The sequence below is a fragment of the Patella vulgata genome, chromosome 7 (genome assembly GCF_932274485.2).
Source record: "Patella vulgata chromosome 7, xgPatVulg1.2, whole genome shotgun sequence".
Lineage (NCBI taxonomy): Eukaryota > Metazoa > Mollusca > Gastropoda > Patellidae > Patella > Patella vulgata.
Genome location: NC_065885.2, coordinates 61862731 through 61878497, shown reverse-complemented (window position 1 = coordinate 61878497; position 15767 = coordinate 61862731). Strand labels below are relative to the sequence as shown.

The following is a 15767-nucleotide window of genomic DNA, read 5'->3' as shown; positions in this document are numbered from 1 at the left end:
TAAATTCTACATCGTTTGCCTAATCTATATATGATTATATACCCCCAAGAGTTCAAGCTTCATGCGAAACAAAATCAAATAGGCTTTAAAGTCCTAGTTTTATGTAGGCCTACCAACGGGGATGATGAAGACGGGGGCACGCCATGCAGTCTGAGGGAAATTTTGCCCATTTAGCGGCGGCACCACGTCGATTACCAACTGTCCAGGAAATCTTTAATGGATCCCCCGTATTCACGTTCGATTCCCCTGTTGTACGTGACAGGGGGGTTGGATGGCTGAATGGTTAGCGTGCGCGCGCTGTATCATAAAGTCTGTCAACCTCGTGGGTTTTCTCCGGGTCCTCCGGTTTCCTCCCACTGCTAAAGACCCCTACGCGCAAGCGAATTATTGAAATAAAATTAAAACGATATGTTAGTCCCGAAATGACCTAGTTTGTGTCGAGTGGACGTTAAACCCCATTTCTCTCTCTCTGTTGTACGTGACAAGTAGTTTGGTCGTCTGTCCAACCTCGTGGGTTTTCTCTGGATCCTCCAGGCGAATTATTGAAATAAAATTGAACCATATGTTAGTCACGAAATGACCTAGTTTGTGTCGAGTGGGCGTTCAACCCCATCTCCCCCCCCCCGCCCTCTCTCCCTCTCTCTCTCTCTCTCTCTCCACCGAATTAAAATGAATTTATATGTTTAAATAAGGTAAATGACAGCTTACACCACCGATTATCAACGCCAACAAAGACTCCTTTGTTTGTTTGTTTGTTTGTGGTCGTTACCAAGCACAATGATAATTACCATATAATGACTGCAGAAAAGTAATTAAACTCAGTAAGTAATTATATTCCATAAAAAGTGTTTTGTACTTTGTTCAATTTGGCAAAATATGTAATGATATCGACTGTCGTGAGGGGGGTTGGATGGCTGAATGGTTAGCGTGCGGGCGCTGTATCATAAAGTCTGTCATTGAGTCGACTGGCGTGGTTTCGAATCCCCGGTTGTACGTGACAAGGAGTAGGGTCCTGTCCAACCTCGTGGGTTTTCTCCGGATCCTCCAGTTTCCTCCCACTGCTAAAGACCCCTGCGCGCAAGCGAATTATTGAAATAAAATTAAACCATATGTTAGTCCCGAAATGACCTAGTTTGTGTCGAGTGGACGTTAAACCCCATTTCTCTCTCTCTCTCGACTGTCGTGTACTTTATTGCTATTGGTAGGTCAAGGGAGATAACTCTTTTAAGCGTCGACAGTTCCTGCAACATTTACCCCCCTTTAATAGATCTGGGCGAAATTCTAACTGTAAGACAGTTAAAGTGAAAAGAAAACATTGAAATAACACCCACCCAAAGTCTGCGATATCACTTTAGTGGAAGCAGATGTTAAACAACCAACTTTAGTCAGTCAACACTAACACACCTTTATGGGTAACAATAACAATCCAAATTGACAGGTTTATAATTAGGGACTAACATAAGATTGAAATTTATTTCAATAATTTGCCTGTGCGTAGGGGTCTATGCCTGTGAGATAATATCGGAGAACACAGGTGTCTAGACACCGGATTGTGCCAGTAGTACCAGAAGATAAGACCAATCGCAGGCGCGGAGGGTGAAGGGGGTTGGTGGGGCGAGGAGGTGACGAAGCAAGCGCCCCTGTGGTTCACAAAAAACAACACCCCAATAACGAAATCCAGCAATCATAATATGACGAGATAACGATAGGCGAATAACTAAATAGATAATACGAACTATGTCCTACAGAGGGCGCTCAGTGTTATTTAATGTATTTTATTACGTATTTTGTTAAGGGTGTAATTGTGGATGGCACACTAGATTTGAACCACATGCTACCGCCCCGCCCCGCCGCGCCCCGCGCCCGGACCGCGCCCCGCGCCCGGACCGCGCCCCGCCCGCTCCCCACCCCGCCCCCTATTCACAGCTTCTAGATACGATAAACATGTAAATATAACGCGAGAAGAACTGGCTGTTTAAAAAGTTTTCTAGATTAGATCGAGATTTTTCTAGTTTATACACAGATTTACCAACTTATCTTATTCTAGAACAAAAAGATTCCCCCCCCCCCCCAAAAAAAAACCCAACCTAAAAAAAACCCCTAATATAATTGATAAAAATCCCCCCCCCCCTCCTAACTGATACAAAGGGTCCCCAAACTAACATAAAATACCTCAAAACTAATACTCCACCCACCCCCAAACAATAAAAAGGGACCCTAAGCTAGATGAGAACATACATATTCTCTGGGGCCTTCGAACCTACCATCCCTGGGTGTATCGGGAAATTATTATTTCTTGAGCACATCAAAAATAGCATGTTCTGTATTTCGCGAAACCGCCACTGTCCTGGCAAAATTCCCCCCACTATAGCATATTAAGTTGCTTTGAAATACTCCCAGAGAAATATATATAGAAAATTACGTTGAAAAAAGAAATAAACACATATCATATCAATATGACCAGGGCCCTGTTTTTCGAAATCTTAACTAAAGATGCTTCAATTTTGATTGGCTAAGCACTAAAATCAATCTAATATTATCCAATCAAATTACTAAAATCTGGATTTTATCTTAGTTAAAATTTCGAGAAAAAGGCCCCTGAGTGTTTATTTCTTTACATTTGTATATATATAACGTTGAGAAATGAAATAAACACATGTTTATGACTAACGTTTGCAGTTCTCCTGAACCTCCTCAGGCCATATTGATATGATATGTATTTTATGTATCTAAATGCTCGGATCTTCCATGTAAATGTTGCGACCATATAACGCCAAATAACAGATATAATTTTCACAACTTTACTTTTAGCGTCAACGACAATATGAATTGTGACACAAACAGGGGCGGATTGGGGCCGGGAACCGGCCCGGGCTTCCGTGTCGGAGCGGCCCCTTTTACCGCCCACGGAGCCCGGAGGGGGAGATCCCCGGGAAAATTTTGAAAAATGAACCCCAAATATGCGATTTGGAGGCATATCTGATTATAATGGGAGGCCATTTCCCGCAATTTGAGACCATTCCCGACATCACAATTCTGTAATTTCATCTCTGAAAATAACGAGTTAATAAAAATGTCAAGGAATGTTTAACACCAGCCTCAGGAAATCGCCTCGCACTCATATTCAGCCAGCAGACCAGCTATCATCAAATTTTGCTGAGGCCTTAAAATTGAATTTTTTGGGGAGTTACGAACCATCGGCAGACGTTTCTGACGTATCCCCACAAACAGGGTGCAGATGACTTAATAATTAGTAAATTTGCGGGCGACAGTGTCGGTTGAATCCCACCCTGCCCAGAAAGTCTATTATACCAGCCCATTCCAGACTCCAGTGATGGCGTGGCGGCCCATTAAAGCCACCGGCCACATACAACATGATCATCATCGCTCCATGGCCGGTCCAATACCCCCCCCCCCTCATATAATGTTCAGCAGAAAAAGTTTTTTTTTAGACGAATTGGACAAAATTATTTTTTTCATTTTTTGTCCGACCGGCCCTTCGGGCGATGGTCCGATCGCCCGATGGCCCAATCCACCCCTGGACACAAACAATCTCATATATGTCTTGACTTGCAAGGGTTGTCAAAATTTCTACATCGGCGAGACGGGCACACATCTACGGGATAGAGTACGCAACCATCGACGGGATTGTATATTGAATATTATGGGCCCTTATTTGTAAATAGACACATCTTTAAATGTGCGAAACACCTACAAGTTAAATTTCAAATTTTCCCTTTTTATAAAATGAAAGTCGATGACATGGCGAAAAGAAAATTAATGGACAACTATTTTATTAAAAAATGCGTTCCTCGACTTAATAGTCAATAAGCAACAATTGACCATTAATTTCATTAATTAATTTTCTTAATCTATCACTTTATTATCTTCCATTCATTGTTTCTAAATTGTATTGTACCCATATACAACAAATTAACGCACGTGTATGTACATGTTTTCTACTCGTTACCTATACTATGTAACTATAGACAATGGTAACTATAGCCAATATATATATATTTCTTTCACAAGTAATAGTAAAAATCGAGTTACTGAAGTCTTGGCGATGAAATATTGTATAAACAATAATTATTATATAAATTACGTTGTGAAAAGAAATATATTTTTGTAAGTTTGAAAATATCTGAAGTCCTGGCGATGAAAATATTGTAACTCGATTTTTGCTATTACTTGTGAAAGAAAAAAACCAATAGTATGACACAATATCTATTTATATCTATTATTACTGTGCTTACGCAAGCGAATAGTCTAGAACAAAAATGCACATATCATTGTGCGTATCGAACAGTAAAAAGTGACTGGATAACCTAGACAATATGTTACTTGCGATTAAATTGTACCGGTTGTACTGACTAATGAGGGCTAATTAACTGGCCCCGGTGTCATCCCTGCTAGTGATGATGGCTGCCAAGCGTATATTTATTTACTGCCGGTCAGTTTGGTGTATTAAACTACAATATGACTGCGCGGACGCTGTTGTTGCGTATGTATCTATAAATAGCCAATCGGGCTTCCCCGTTATGCAAATTGCTTAAATATATATAGGTTCGGGTTTTTCCAACTTAAGATTTTATAAAAGTAACTTTTGATGATGTCATTTTACTATAATTAACAAGAGTGGTGCGCGATCTCCCATTTTCCATTAAAACATAGCACTGTGAGGATCGTTAATACAATATTTCTTATAACTAGGCAAATCAGTTTTGTTATGGTAAGTTTACAACTATTAATATCTCTTAATCATGGGAGGGTGGGATATATTTTCATTGTGTTGGCTAGGGCTAAATTATGTCTGCCAATCTTACGAAGACAAAAGGGTGGGTGGGTGTGGATAGTTGCACCCCCCTCCCCCCATCGTCCCCACAACCTGTTTTAAGTAAAGTTATTGTAGTACAGAGACGGACATTGCTCATATGTACGTGTAGGCAAGAGGTATAAGAACTACCCCTCCTCAGCGTTGTCGTTCAAAGGGGGCAGTGTGTCGGGGTGGGGCTAGGGACCTAGTGTTTGGTTAGTGCTAAATGATAAGGCCAGCTCAATTTTTCGTGATGGGTCACGATATGTAAACAGGGCTAGCACTAATACCGACCCTAACCCTAATCCTGGACCTAGCCCCAATGCTTATTCTAACCCCAACCTACAACCTCGCCAACTATCATGTGCCCTAACCTTGACAAATTGAGCTGGCCTTAACAAATAGATTTAGCCCCTAGTCTGGGGTTTGAGGTTTTTATTAACGCCCATTGGAGAGAGAGAGAGAGAGAGAGAGAGAGATAGAGAGAGAGAGAGGGGGGGGGGAGTTAACGCCCACTGGACACAAATTAGGTAATTTCGGGGATCAACATATGGTTCAATTATATTTCAATAATTCCGTTGAGGGTATGGGTCTTTAGCTGTGGGAGGAGAAAACCAGAGGACACCGGAAAGGTGGCCCTACTCTTTGTCACATAAGCCTACAAGCGAGGAATCGAAACCACGCCACCTGACTCAATGACAGACAGAACGAATGATCTAATGCGCACGCATTAAACCAATCTGCCACCCCCACTGCCATTCTACTTTACAAATCTCAAAGGTCTACTCCTGATGGCGTGATATCATATTAGAGGGCTATTGATTTCAGAAATAAAATGAAATGGGATTTAAAGTTACAATTGCAAATTTTCAAGTTATATTTTTAAAATGTATTAAAATAAAGCCTTAAAATAGATGGTATCCATAAACAGTCCTACCTTGTTAAAGAATAATCCTATTAATCCTATAATTCGCTATTGCCAGCTGAGAAATTGGCAAAAATATCATTTTTAACTTCAAATTCCAACGTTGGAAAATGGCTGCCCCATGTTGTCAGTAGCAAAACAGGGGAGGTAATTGTGTTGTTATTTCCTGTTTCATAGATTTTTAAGGGTGGGAAATAATGCCCATATCGTATAATAGTGATTTGATAACCTATTGAGCAAAAGACATAGAACAAATTATGTTTTGACTTTCTTAGAAAATTTGAAATTCTTGCGTCAACATCCTACTGTTCTGCTCCTATACTGGGCTAATGAAGACGGGCATACGCCATACATTGTGCAATGAGGGGAAATTTGTCCGAGTTATGGGGCTACTGACCACTCTTATTTCGAATTCCTAGGAGCCACGGTGGTTAAGTGGGTAAGACGCTGGCTGGCTAGCCTGGAGGTCAGGTGTTTGATCCCTGCATTGGCCGAGAAAGTTCATTCAGATATTCCGGCGTGGTTCTCCCTTGTCAGTGATGCAGGGTGGAGGGCCTGACAAGGACAGCTGTCTAGTCATTCTAATGAGACGAAAAACCGAGGTCCCGTGTACACATTGGCGTGCACGTAAAACATCCCTTGACAGCTGGAATTCCATATAAGAGTAGGCCGTAGTCCGGACAAATTTTCCCTCATGGCACACTGTATGGCGTATGCCCGTCTTCATTAGCCCAGTTCGGATTAAATCAATAGAACGTTAAACCCCATTTCAATTCATTTCATTTCAACTAAGCTTCTTTGGTCTTTATCAAGTCATGATAAAATATAAGGAGAACAAATACATGTACAAACTAATACGTGGTTAAAGCTGACCAACTTGGTTAATGCCTTTATTTTTGTTAACTTATTTTTCAGAATAGCCATAAGATGAACAGTCAATATTATGTCCATATTCACCCTGGAATGGCACGCAACATTCAAATTGGTAATAATAAGACCATGTATATAAACTCTAGCGGAGAATGCAGTACCAGTCCACCAACACCACCACCACCTTCAGCGCCTAGGGAGACATACGAAGAACGCATGCAAAGATTGGAAGAAAACTCGCGGAAGAGAAAAGAAGAAGCGGCGGCGAAGAAACGCCTTGAAGAAAAACAGAAAAGACGAGAAGAGCTTATGAGGGAAGATCACCGGTTTAAAGATTTCGGTATGTCAAGAATTCATTGGATGCATATGATGATGAATGGACGCAGAGGAACTGAAAATGTGGACACCGTTGGGGACCCTGTGGATGCAGACCAGGAGACTATTGAGGATACAGACGCGAAGAAACGTAGGGAAGACAGACAGAAAATACGAGGCGAGGTTGAGCGAGAAAGTCACTCGTTGAGAGATTTGGATATGTCAAGAATTGATTGGCTGCGTATGATGGAAGAACGTAGAGGAATGAAAAATGTAGACACCGATCGGGACCCTGTGCATAACGATGGAGGACCCGTGGAAAAGGACCGGGCCACAGACGCGAAGAAACGAATAGAAAAAAGACGGCGAGAAGAGGTTATGCGAGGAAGTCACCCGTTGAGAGATGTGGATATGTCAAGATTTGATTATCTTCGTATGATGGATGAACGCAGAGGAATGAAAAATGTGGACACCTATCTGGGCCCTGGGAATGACGATGGAAGACCTGTGGAAACAGACCGGGACACTGTGGACACAGACTCGAAGAAACGAATGGAAGACAGACAGAAAATACGAGGCGAGGTTGAGCGAGAAAATCACCCGTTGAGAGATTTGGATATGTCAAGAATTGATTGGCTGCGTATGATGGAAGAACGTAGAGGAATGAAAAATGTAGACACCGATCGGGACCCTGTGCATAACGATGGAGGACCCGTGGAAAAGGACCGGGCCACAGACGCGAAGAAACGAATAGAAAAAAGACGGCGAGAAGAGGTTATGCGAGGAAGTCACCCGTTGAGAGATGTGGATATGTCAAGATTTGATTATCTTCGTATGATGGATGAACGCAGAGGAATGAAAAATGTGGACACCTATCTGGGCCCTGGGAATGACGATGGAAGACCTGTGGAAACAGACCGGGACACTGTGGACACAGACTCGAAGAAACGAATGGAAGACAGACAGAAAAGACGAGATTTCGAGTATATGATGATGATGATGATGATGAATAGACACCGAGGAAAGGAAACGTACACTGATAGTCACGGGGAAGACATGCGCGATAAGAACAAGGAAGACGATAGCGCCACGAATATAAATCGGGATATCCGGAATACTGACGAGAAAGGTATGAATGAGGATGGCGAGAACATGAATACCGAAATGGAAAATGTGGACCGGGAAGAAGTGGACATAGACCGGGACAGTGTGGACACGGGTCGAGACACAGACCGGGATAGTATGGACACAGGTCGAGACACCGTGGACACAGACCGGGGTAGTCTGGATACAGACCAGGACACTGTGGATACAGACCGGGACAGTGTGGACACAGATCAGGACAATGTGGGTGCGATTAAAGAGAACCAGGAGGACAAACAAAGCGCATTGGGATCTGTGGTATCAGATGTAGCAAACGACGATGAGAGGAACAGAGAAGGTGAGAAGAAGAACATAAATCTGGAGGGAAAATACAGCGTGGTAAACGAAGATGATTATAGGCACGACCGGGCAAACGAAGATGACTGCAAATACGACCAGGGAAACAAAGATGTTAACACATTCACGATGACTAATAATAGTTTCGATGATAATGATTTTATGCATACCTATTTCACCAGCATCAACAATTTTGGCAGGTGCTCTAATATACAAATTGGAAATCAAAACACGATGATATTGTCGTCTACAAGTAACACACCAGCTTCTGGTTTCAGCCAGAAAAATAGAAACGCATGGAAGGGGACAGATGAATTTACGAAAGCAAGACAAGATATGGCTGAGCTAAAACGAGAAGAATCCATGAAGAAGAGGCAGGGATGCGACAAGATTAAGCTTCATATATTTGGAGATGCTTTCACAAATAGTGACCGGAAAGGAGTATACAATAATCGCTGGGGTGCGGGCACGTATAGGAAGGAACAGAATCAAGACATGGAATGTGATGATGATGATGATGACGTGGATTATGAAAAGAATGACACAGATCATGAAATGGCGTATGGGGCGAAATATGATGAGCGTGATAGACATTTCATGAAACAAGGGGACAGTGATAAACTTGATTTAATTCTTCTGTCGAATAAAATATGGTAAATATTTTAAAAAGATTCTTTATTTCTCTGTCATTTTGTATAAAAAACGTACATAGACACATAGGTTGAATGTATTAGATGGAGGCTGGGTTTGGTTTCAAATTTCGATTAAACGTTTGGTCGGAGAGTAAACGTGATATTTATAAAACATTAAAAGTTTGGTCGGAGAGTAAACGTGATATTTATAAAACATTAAAAGTTTGGTCGGAGAGTAAACGTGATATTTATATAACAGTTTAATAACCATTGTTATGTTTATTATATTTTAGGCCTGGGCCTGGTGGAGAAGGTTGCCATGTGAACGTGAAGAGAACAATATCAATACAAGAACTTGAAGATGTTCTAAAATTGAAGTCATTTGGTGTTGAAGTTGACCACATCTATAGGGAAAGATTGGGTCCTATTTTCCGATTTGCCATGGATTCAAATAAGCCCATCAGTGACTATTTCATACAAGATGGCGACCAGGTCATATTATTAGAAACGGGGGCGTGTCCGTTGTGATTTAGTGAGCCAATGAGCGTTCTCGCTACTGATCAAGGGGGGTAACCAGCCCAGGTGGCGCCGCGCTTCACGGTTTCACGAGACGCTATTATTTTGTTTTATATCCTATAAGTATAAAATATATTTTATAATATATTCGGGACATAAACTGTTTAAATAAATTATTTAGATTTTATTCTAACACTGTATGTTTGTCAACCTGTTTCGATTTTCGATAACTCAAACAAACTAAAACTTTATCATTACCGATTAGAAGCCTATCAAATGTCATTTATTTCTGATAACTACTTCACCGGTTGTTTTGGTGTCTTGTAAATAAGCTCATGAACTAGAAAAGAATAAAAATGGGACAACCCAGATAGCATAGCTGTATCAGCGTTAATTGCTTTGCCTGGCAAACCACCTTTTATGCGCTTTAGATATAATACATGACTTTAATATAAAGCGGTAAAAATATAATGTATTTGTTAAACACAAAAGATTTATATCTGCTATTTGTAATAGTAATAATATTTATTGTATTAATGCAGGATACAATTAAAGCTTTTTAAAGCCAACATTTAAAAGTTTCGTTCTTTGTGTACATTCCGGAGCCGAAGTATTTTGCGCCCTTGTTCAAGGTTATCTCGGGGGGCAGGGGGGGGGGACGAGTGGCCTGTCAATAACTCCGTTTTCATTACACACTTTAAGTGTGCCAGGAATGGTTAATTTTTTTGTAGTGTAAACGGATGAAACATAAGCGTGCCCATTTGACCCACTGAAGTGAGGTAACCTCAGCACGGTGTCAGGCACAAATATTTTCGTGCCTAATCAGGACCATTATCCCATCGGTCTGAGAACGGTTCCCAGTGCGGATTACTGCGCATGCGCCAAATGAACCTTAACTGTCCAAACTAAATCAACCGCCATAATTGTTTTCATCAGGATAATTTGCATAGGGACTGAAATTAACTTTTCTGTGAAGAGTTCCACATTTGACGTGTCTGACACAGCTCCGAGACCGGTTATTTTAGAGCAGCCTGGTATCGTGCCGAGAACGGCACACCTATCGAGGCAAAGAATAAATGGGACCATGGTCTAGATTGCTCATGGACCAAACCTACCCCTCCACCCCGACCGGGTGCGCCACTGCCATTCTCTCTCTACATCTATCGCTCACACTCCCCCTCGTGTCTCTCGCAGGCCCGTAATTAAGGGGATGGGGGGGGGGGGTCTATTTTACAGCACCCCAGAGAACACTTCCCGCCCCCCCCCCATTGCTCTGAGCTAGTTACGGCCCTGGTCTCTCGCCCTCACTCTCATGATCTCAAGACAGAAAGATAATACAGTTAAAGGGGGAGTAGGTAAGATTATATAAAGATAATACAGTGAAAGGGGGATTAGGTAAGAATATATAAAGAGCTGACAGTTCTTGCTATAATAGATTGTGGCACAAATTAGAAATTTCCTTGATTCTGATTGGTCGAAAAGTGTGGTCGAATGGACAATAAACCCCCTCTAAATTATCAAGGCGAATTACTGCGTATTAATATCACAGTATACTTTTTTTTCAATTTTGTGCTCAATGATCTTCCTCAACCCAAATCTTTATTAGCAGATATCTTAAAGAAATTCTGCACACATGACTATCATACCATCTCATTTTCAAACATCATCTTTTATGAAATAACATTTCTGAAATACATAAAACAGTAGAAAATTAGTCATAAATTAATAAAAACCGTTTTCAGGTATCCAAATATATTCGTAACTAGGCAGTGACATTATTGACAAATTTGTTTTCCTTTTTGGTAGGCTAGCTTCATTCGCCAATTTCCACTTAATCAGGTGGAATTTTTTTAAAATCATGCTTTTAAAGTCTACCTAATAATAAGTCATTAGTCGCAAGAAAATATAATGAGCTAGTCGAAAATAGTAGCTGAACTAGGCCTAATAAACAGGAATTCTATGCCAAAATTGACAAACAAAACGTCAGAACGGTAGGCCTATACATAGCAACCGATTGAACCCTAGATATCACATTGTTTAATATGGTATTTTTGATCATGTAACCACGAACTGCAATTGTCTGAACAAGAACTAACTATAGAATTTTGATTACGATCTGCAAATAATGTAATAAACTATAAAAGCTAAAAAATCAGCCAATGTTACACGAAATCTTCGAAGTGAAGTCATCTTTGTTGCCAAGAATTACCCCTCTTTAGTCTTGATTAGCAAGTTGGAAATATTTCAATCGCGCTCGCACCGCGGCCGACCCAAAATACCACAATAAGACTATTTTCCTATTCTGTTAAAAATCTTCAAACGTTAGAAAATACCTTTTTGCCGATATTCCAATAACATTTCTTCCATAATTCATATACCAGTGATTTGAGACTCAAGCATTTTAAATTTGCAGGAAAGCGAGGACGGCATAAATCTATTGAGAATATGTTTTATAAAATAAACAACAGAGCCCTGTTTCTCGAAATCTTAACTAAAGATAAAATCCAAATTTTAGTAAATACTTCAATTTTGATTGGCTAAGCACTAAAATCAATCTTATAGGATCCAAAATTTGGATTTTATCTTCATTAAAATTTCGTGAAACAGGCCCCAGCACGTGGACAAATAAAGACTTTTTAAAATGGGTGTAAAAGTGTTTTCTAATTTGTTCCGAAGAAAATCCTTAAATATTTGAGCTACAATATAGATAAACCCGCTATCGCGTCTCGTGTTCTAATAATTCTAGCATGGTTAAATGGACAATAAACCCCCTCTAAATACGTAACAGGACGTGTTTATCTCCTAATTAAACATAGATAATGAAAACAGAATATGCTGAAAATTTCAGTCAACTTGCTTCACTCACAACCGAGATATTAACGATTAAGTATTAAACTAGCCTTGAACGGCATAACTAACTTTGGTGCGATAATAAACCAAGTTTCTAATATCTATTTTTACGTTAAATTATCCATCACAAAATGTAATCAAATCTACTAAATATCGCAGACTAACGATGGCATCGAGAATTGATTATGGCCTGGATAAGTTAATTAATGTTTAATTAATAATGTAGATAGAGAGAGAGAGAAATGGGTTTAACGTCCACTCGACACAAACTAGGTCATTTCGGGACTAACATATGGTTTAATTTTATTTACATAATTCGCTTGCGCGTAGGGGTCTTTAGCAGTGGGAGGAAACCGGAGGACCCGGAGAAAACCCACGAGGTTGGACAGGCGACCCTACTCCTTGCCACGTACAACCGGGGATTCGAAACCACGCCAGTCGACTCAATGACAGACTTTATGATACAGCGCGCGCACGCTAATCATTCAGCCATCCAACCCCCCAATAATGTAGATAACATTTTAGGTTAAAGAATGGCCGTCAATAGGGAGATTTAGCTCTTGAATAATGAATGTTTAAGAGGCAAGTCTGCCTATTGGCCCAAAGTGTTATATTCTTAATCATTCATTAAATATGACGAGACTATAATCAAATATCTAGATCATCGGATGGTTGTGATTTTTAACGGATTGAAATTCGATCCCCATTTAATAATTTGATTTAAAAATGGATAACCGACACTTTAATTATTATCGTAATAACGGTTTCAAAATAAAAATCGAGACTACACAAATGAAATGGGGTTTAACGTCCTACTGTTCTGCTCCTATGCTGGGCTAATGAAGACGGGCATACGCCATACAGTGTGCTATGAGGGAAATTTTGCCCGGGCCGCGGCACTATCGCCTACTCTTATATCGAATTCCAACTGCCAGGGGATCTTTTACGTGCATTCCAATACATACACGGGACCTCAATTTTTCGTCTCATCCGAAGGACTAGACAGCTGTCCTTGTCAGGCCTTCCGTTCTGCATCACTCGAGACTACACTATTCTTCAGTCATTACTTCGTTCAGAATGAAGTAAATGAACTTATATTTTTGATATATTCCCTTTACATTATCTATTCGTAAACTATTATAGCGAGAACGACCTGCTCTATACGACCTGCTCTATACGACCTGCTCTATATCTAAATCTTAGGGAGCCACGGTGGCTAGGTGGTTAAGACGCTGGCTCGCTAGCCTGGAGGTCGGGTGTTCGATCCCTGCATTGGCCGAGAAAGTTCATCTGAATTTTCCGACGTGGTTTCCCCTTGTCAGTAGTGCAGAACGGAGGGCCTGACAAGGACAGCGGACAGCTGTCTAGTCGTTCGGATGGGACGAAAAAACCAAGGTCCCGTGTATACATTGGCGTGCACGTAAATGATCCCTTGGCAGTTGGAATTCGATATAAGAGTAGGCCAAAATTTCCCTCATAGCACACTGTATGGCGTATACCCGTCTTCATTAGTCCATTCGGAGCAGAACAGTAGGATATTAAACCCCATTTCAGTTCATTTTTCATTTATTTAGTGTCATATCATATGGGCCGATTGTGTCACCACATTATGATTATATAATCAAATAACACACTATTATCAAAAACAATTTCTATGGTTTATTACACTGCGACGTTTCAATAAGATTTTACAATTCGTTATCAAGCATTTATCTATTTGTGTATATATGCTTGATAACGACTTGTTACAAACAATGCCGGCGTCCTGAGAATAACCAACCCCTCAGCTGTTGTGTCGGAGATAATCTGTAGTAAGTACGCATTATCTACGATTAATTAGTGTTGATGTAGCAGTTTAACGGAAATAAGAGCTATTACACCAATTAGTGCCTCCCCACCTGCAAGAATTACAATGAACCGTTTTAGAGATGAAGAGGCCAGAACAAATGGAGGGACAATATGTAAATAACTTAATGGAATCAATTAATATCATGTAGAATGTAATGTACGTTAAATTTGTAATAAACAACAGCATGGATTGACCTATCAACTGTTTTAGTTGCTAAATGAAGTAAAATGAAATCGGGTTTAGCGTCCTATACCGTTCTGATCCCACTGGGCTAATGAAGACGGGCATACGCCATACAGTGTGCTATGAGGGAAATTTCGCCCGGACAGCAGCGCTACGGCCTACTCTTATATCGAATCCCAATTGCCAAACTCTTGGTTATTGCCCGGATTTTTCTCCGAAACGCAACCACGGGGGCTCTTCATTCTAATCTGGATTAGTTCCTTGGGTCCTTGTTTCAAAAACATATTTAACAATATGATTTTAGATAAGAATTGTTGTTTTTGTCTAACGAGCTGCGAATACGAAGAACCCTCCTTTTCAGGTAGCAAAAGAAAGATATTTACAGGAGACTAAATATGAAGGATGGGGGAAGGAGGTGGTAATGTGGTGGTGATGGGTGACTAAATATGAAGGATGGGGGAAGGAGGTGGTAATGTGGTGGTGATGGGTGACTAAATATGAAGGATGGTGTGGTGATGGGTGACTAAATATGAAGGGTGGGGGAAGGAGGTGGGAATGTGGTGGTGATGGGCGACTAAATATGAAGGATGGTGTGGTGATGGGTGACTTAATATGAAGGATGTGGGAAGGAGGTGGGAATATGGTGGTGATGAGTGACTAAATATGAAGGATGGTGTGGTGATAACTAAATATGAAGGATGGGGGAAGGAGGTGGGGATAGGGTGGTGATGGGTGACTAAATATGAAGGATGGTGTGGTGATGGGTGACTAAATATGAAGGAGGTGGGAAATGAAGTGAGAATGGGTGACTAAATATGAAGGATGGGGGAAGGAGGTGGGAATTTATTATTATTATGTAACATACGAAGAACCTAACTACATTTTTTGGGCACCAACCACCACCGCCCCCAGTCAAACATTTCCCCGTACGCCTATGGGTGGAAGTGTGGTGGTGATTTGTAACTAAATATGAAGAACCGGGGGAGGAGGTGAGAAAAGGGTGGTGGGCGACTAAATATGGAGGACGGGGGAAGGGGGTGGATATGGGGTGGTGATGGGTGACTAAATATGAAGGATGGGAGAGGGTGTGGGAATGGGGTCGTGGGCGACTAAATATGGAGGACGGGGGAAGGGGGGGGGGTGAAAATAGGGTGGTGATGGGTGACTAAATATGGAGGACGGGGGAAGGGGGTGATAATAGGGGTGTTTGACACGATAGACAACCAAACCCTTTTTAAAAGATTGCTGAACAACGTTGGTGTTAGTGGACTAGCCCTTACATGGTTCCAGTCAAACCTTGAAAACCGTACACAGACAGTTGTTATCAAAGGTTCCTCATCCAACTCAACGGTTTCAAAGTATGGCGTGCCA

At 41.0% G+C, this 15767-nt stretch overlaps 1 protein-coding gene across 1 annotated transcript; it reads left to right on the top strand.

Moving 5' to 3' along the window:
• The first annotated feature begins 4600 nt into the window (after positions 1–4600).
• Positions 4601–10092, top strand: LOC126827517 (uncharacterized protein DDB_G0290685). The gene is made up of 3 exons (XM_050556942.1): positions 4601–4732; positions 6657–9019; positions 9292–10092. Exons 1-3 carry the CDS (start codon positions 4730–4732, stop codon positions 9524–9526), a joined length of 2601 nt encoding a protein of 866 aa, XP_050412899.1. The 5' UTR covers positions 4601–4729; the 3' UTR covers positions 9527–10092.
• The last annotated feature ends 5675 nt before the right edge of the window (positions 10093–15767 follow it).

What these genes read in the sequence shown, in the direction of transcription:
- LOC126827517 (XM_050556942.1), top strand. An exon ending in CTTCTGTCGAATAAAATATG is followed by an intron (nt 9,020 to 9,291) that starts GTAAATATTTTA and finishes ATTATATTTTAG; the next exon opens with GCCTGGGCCTGGTGGAGAAG.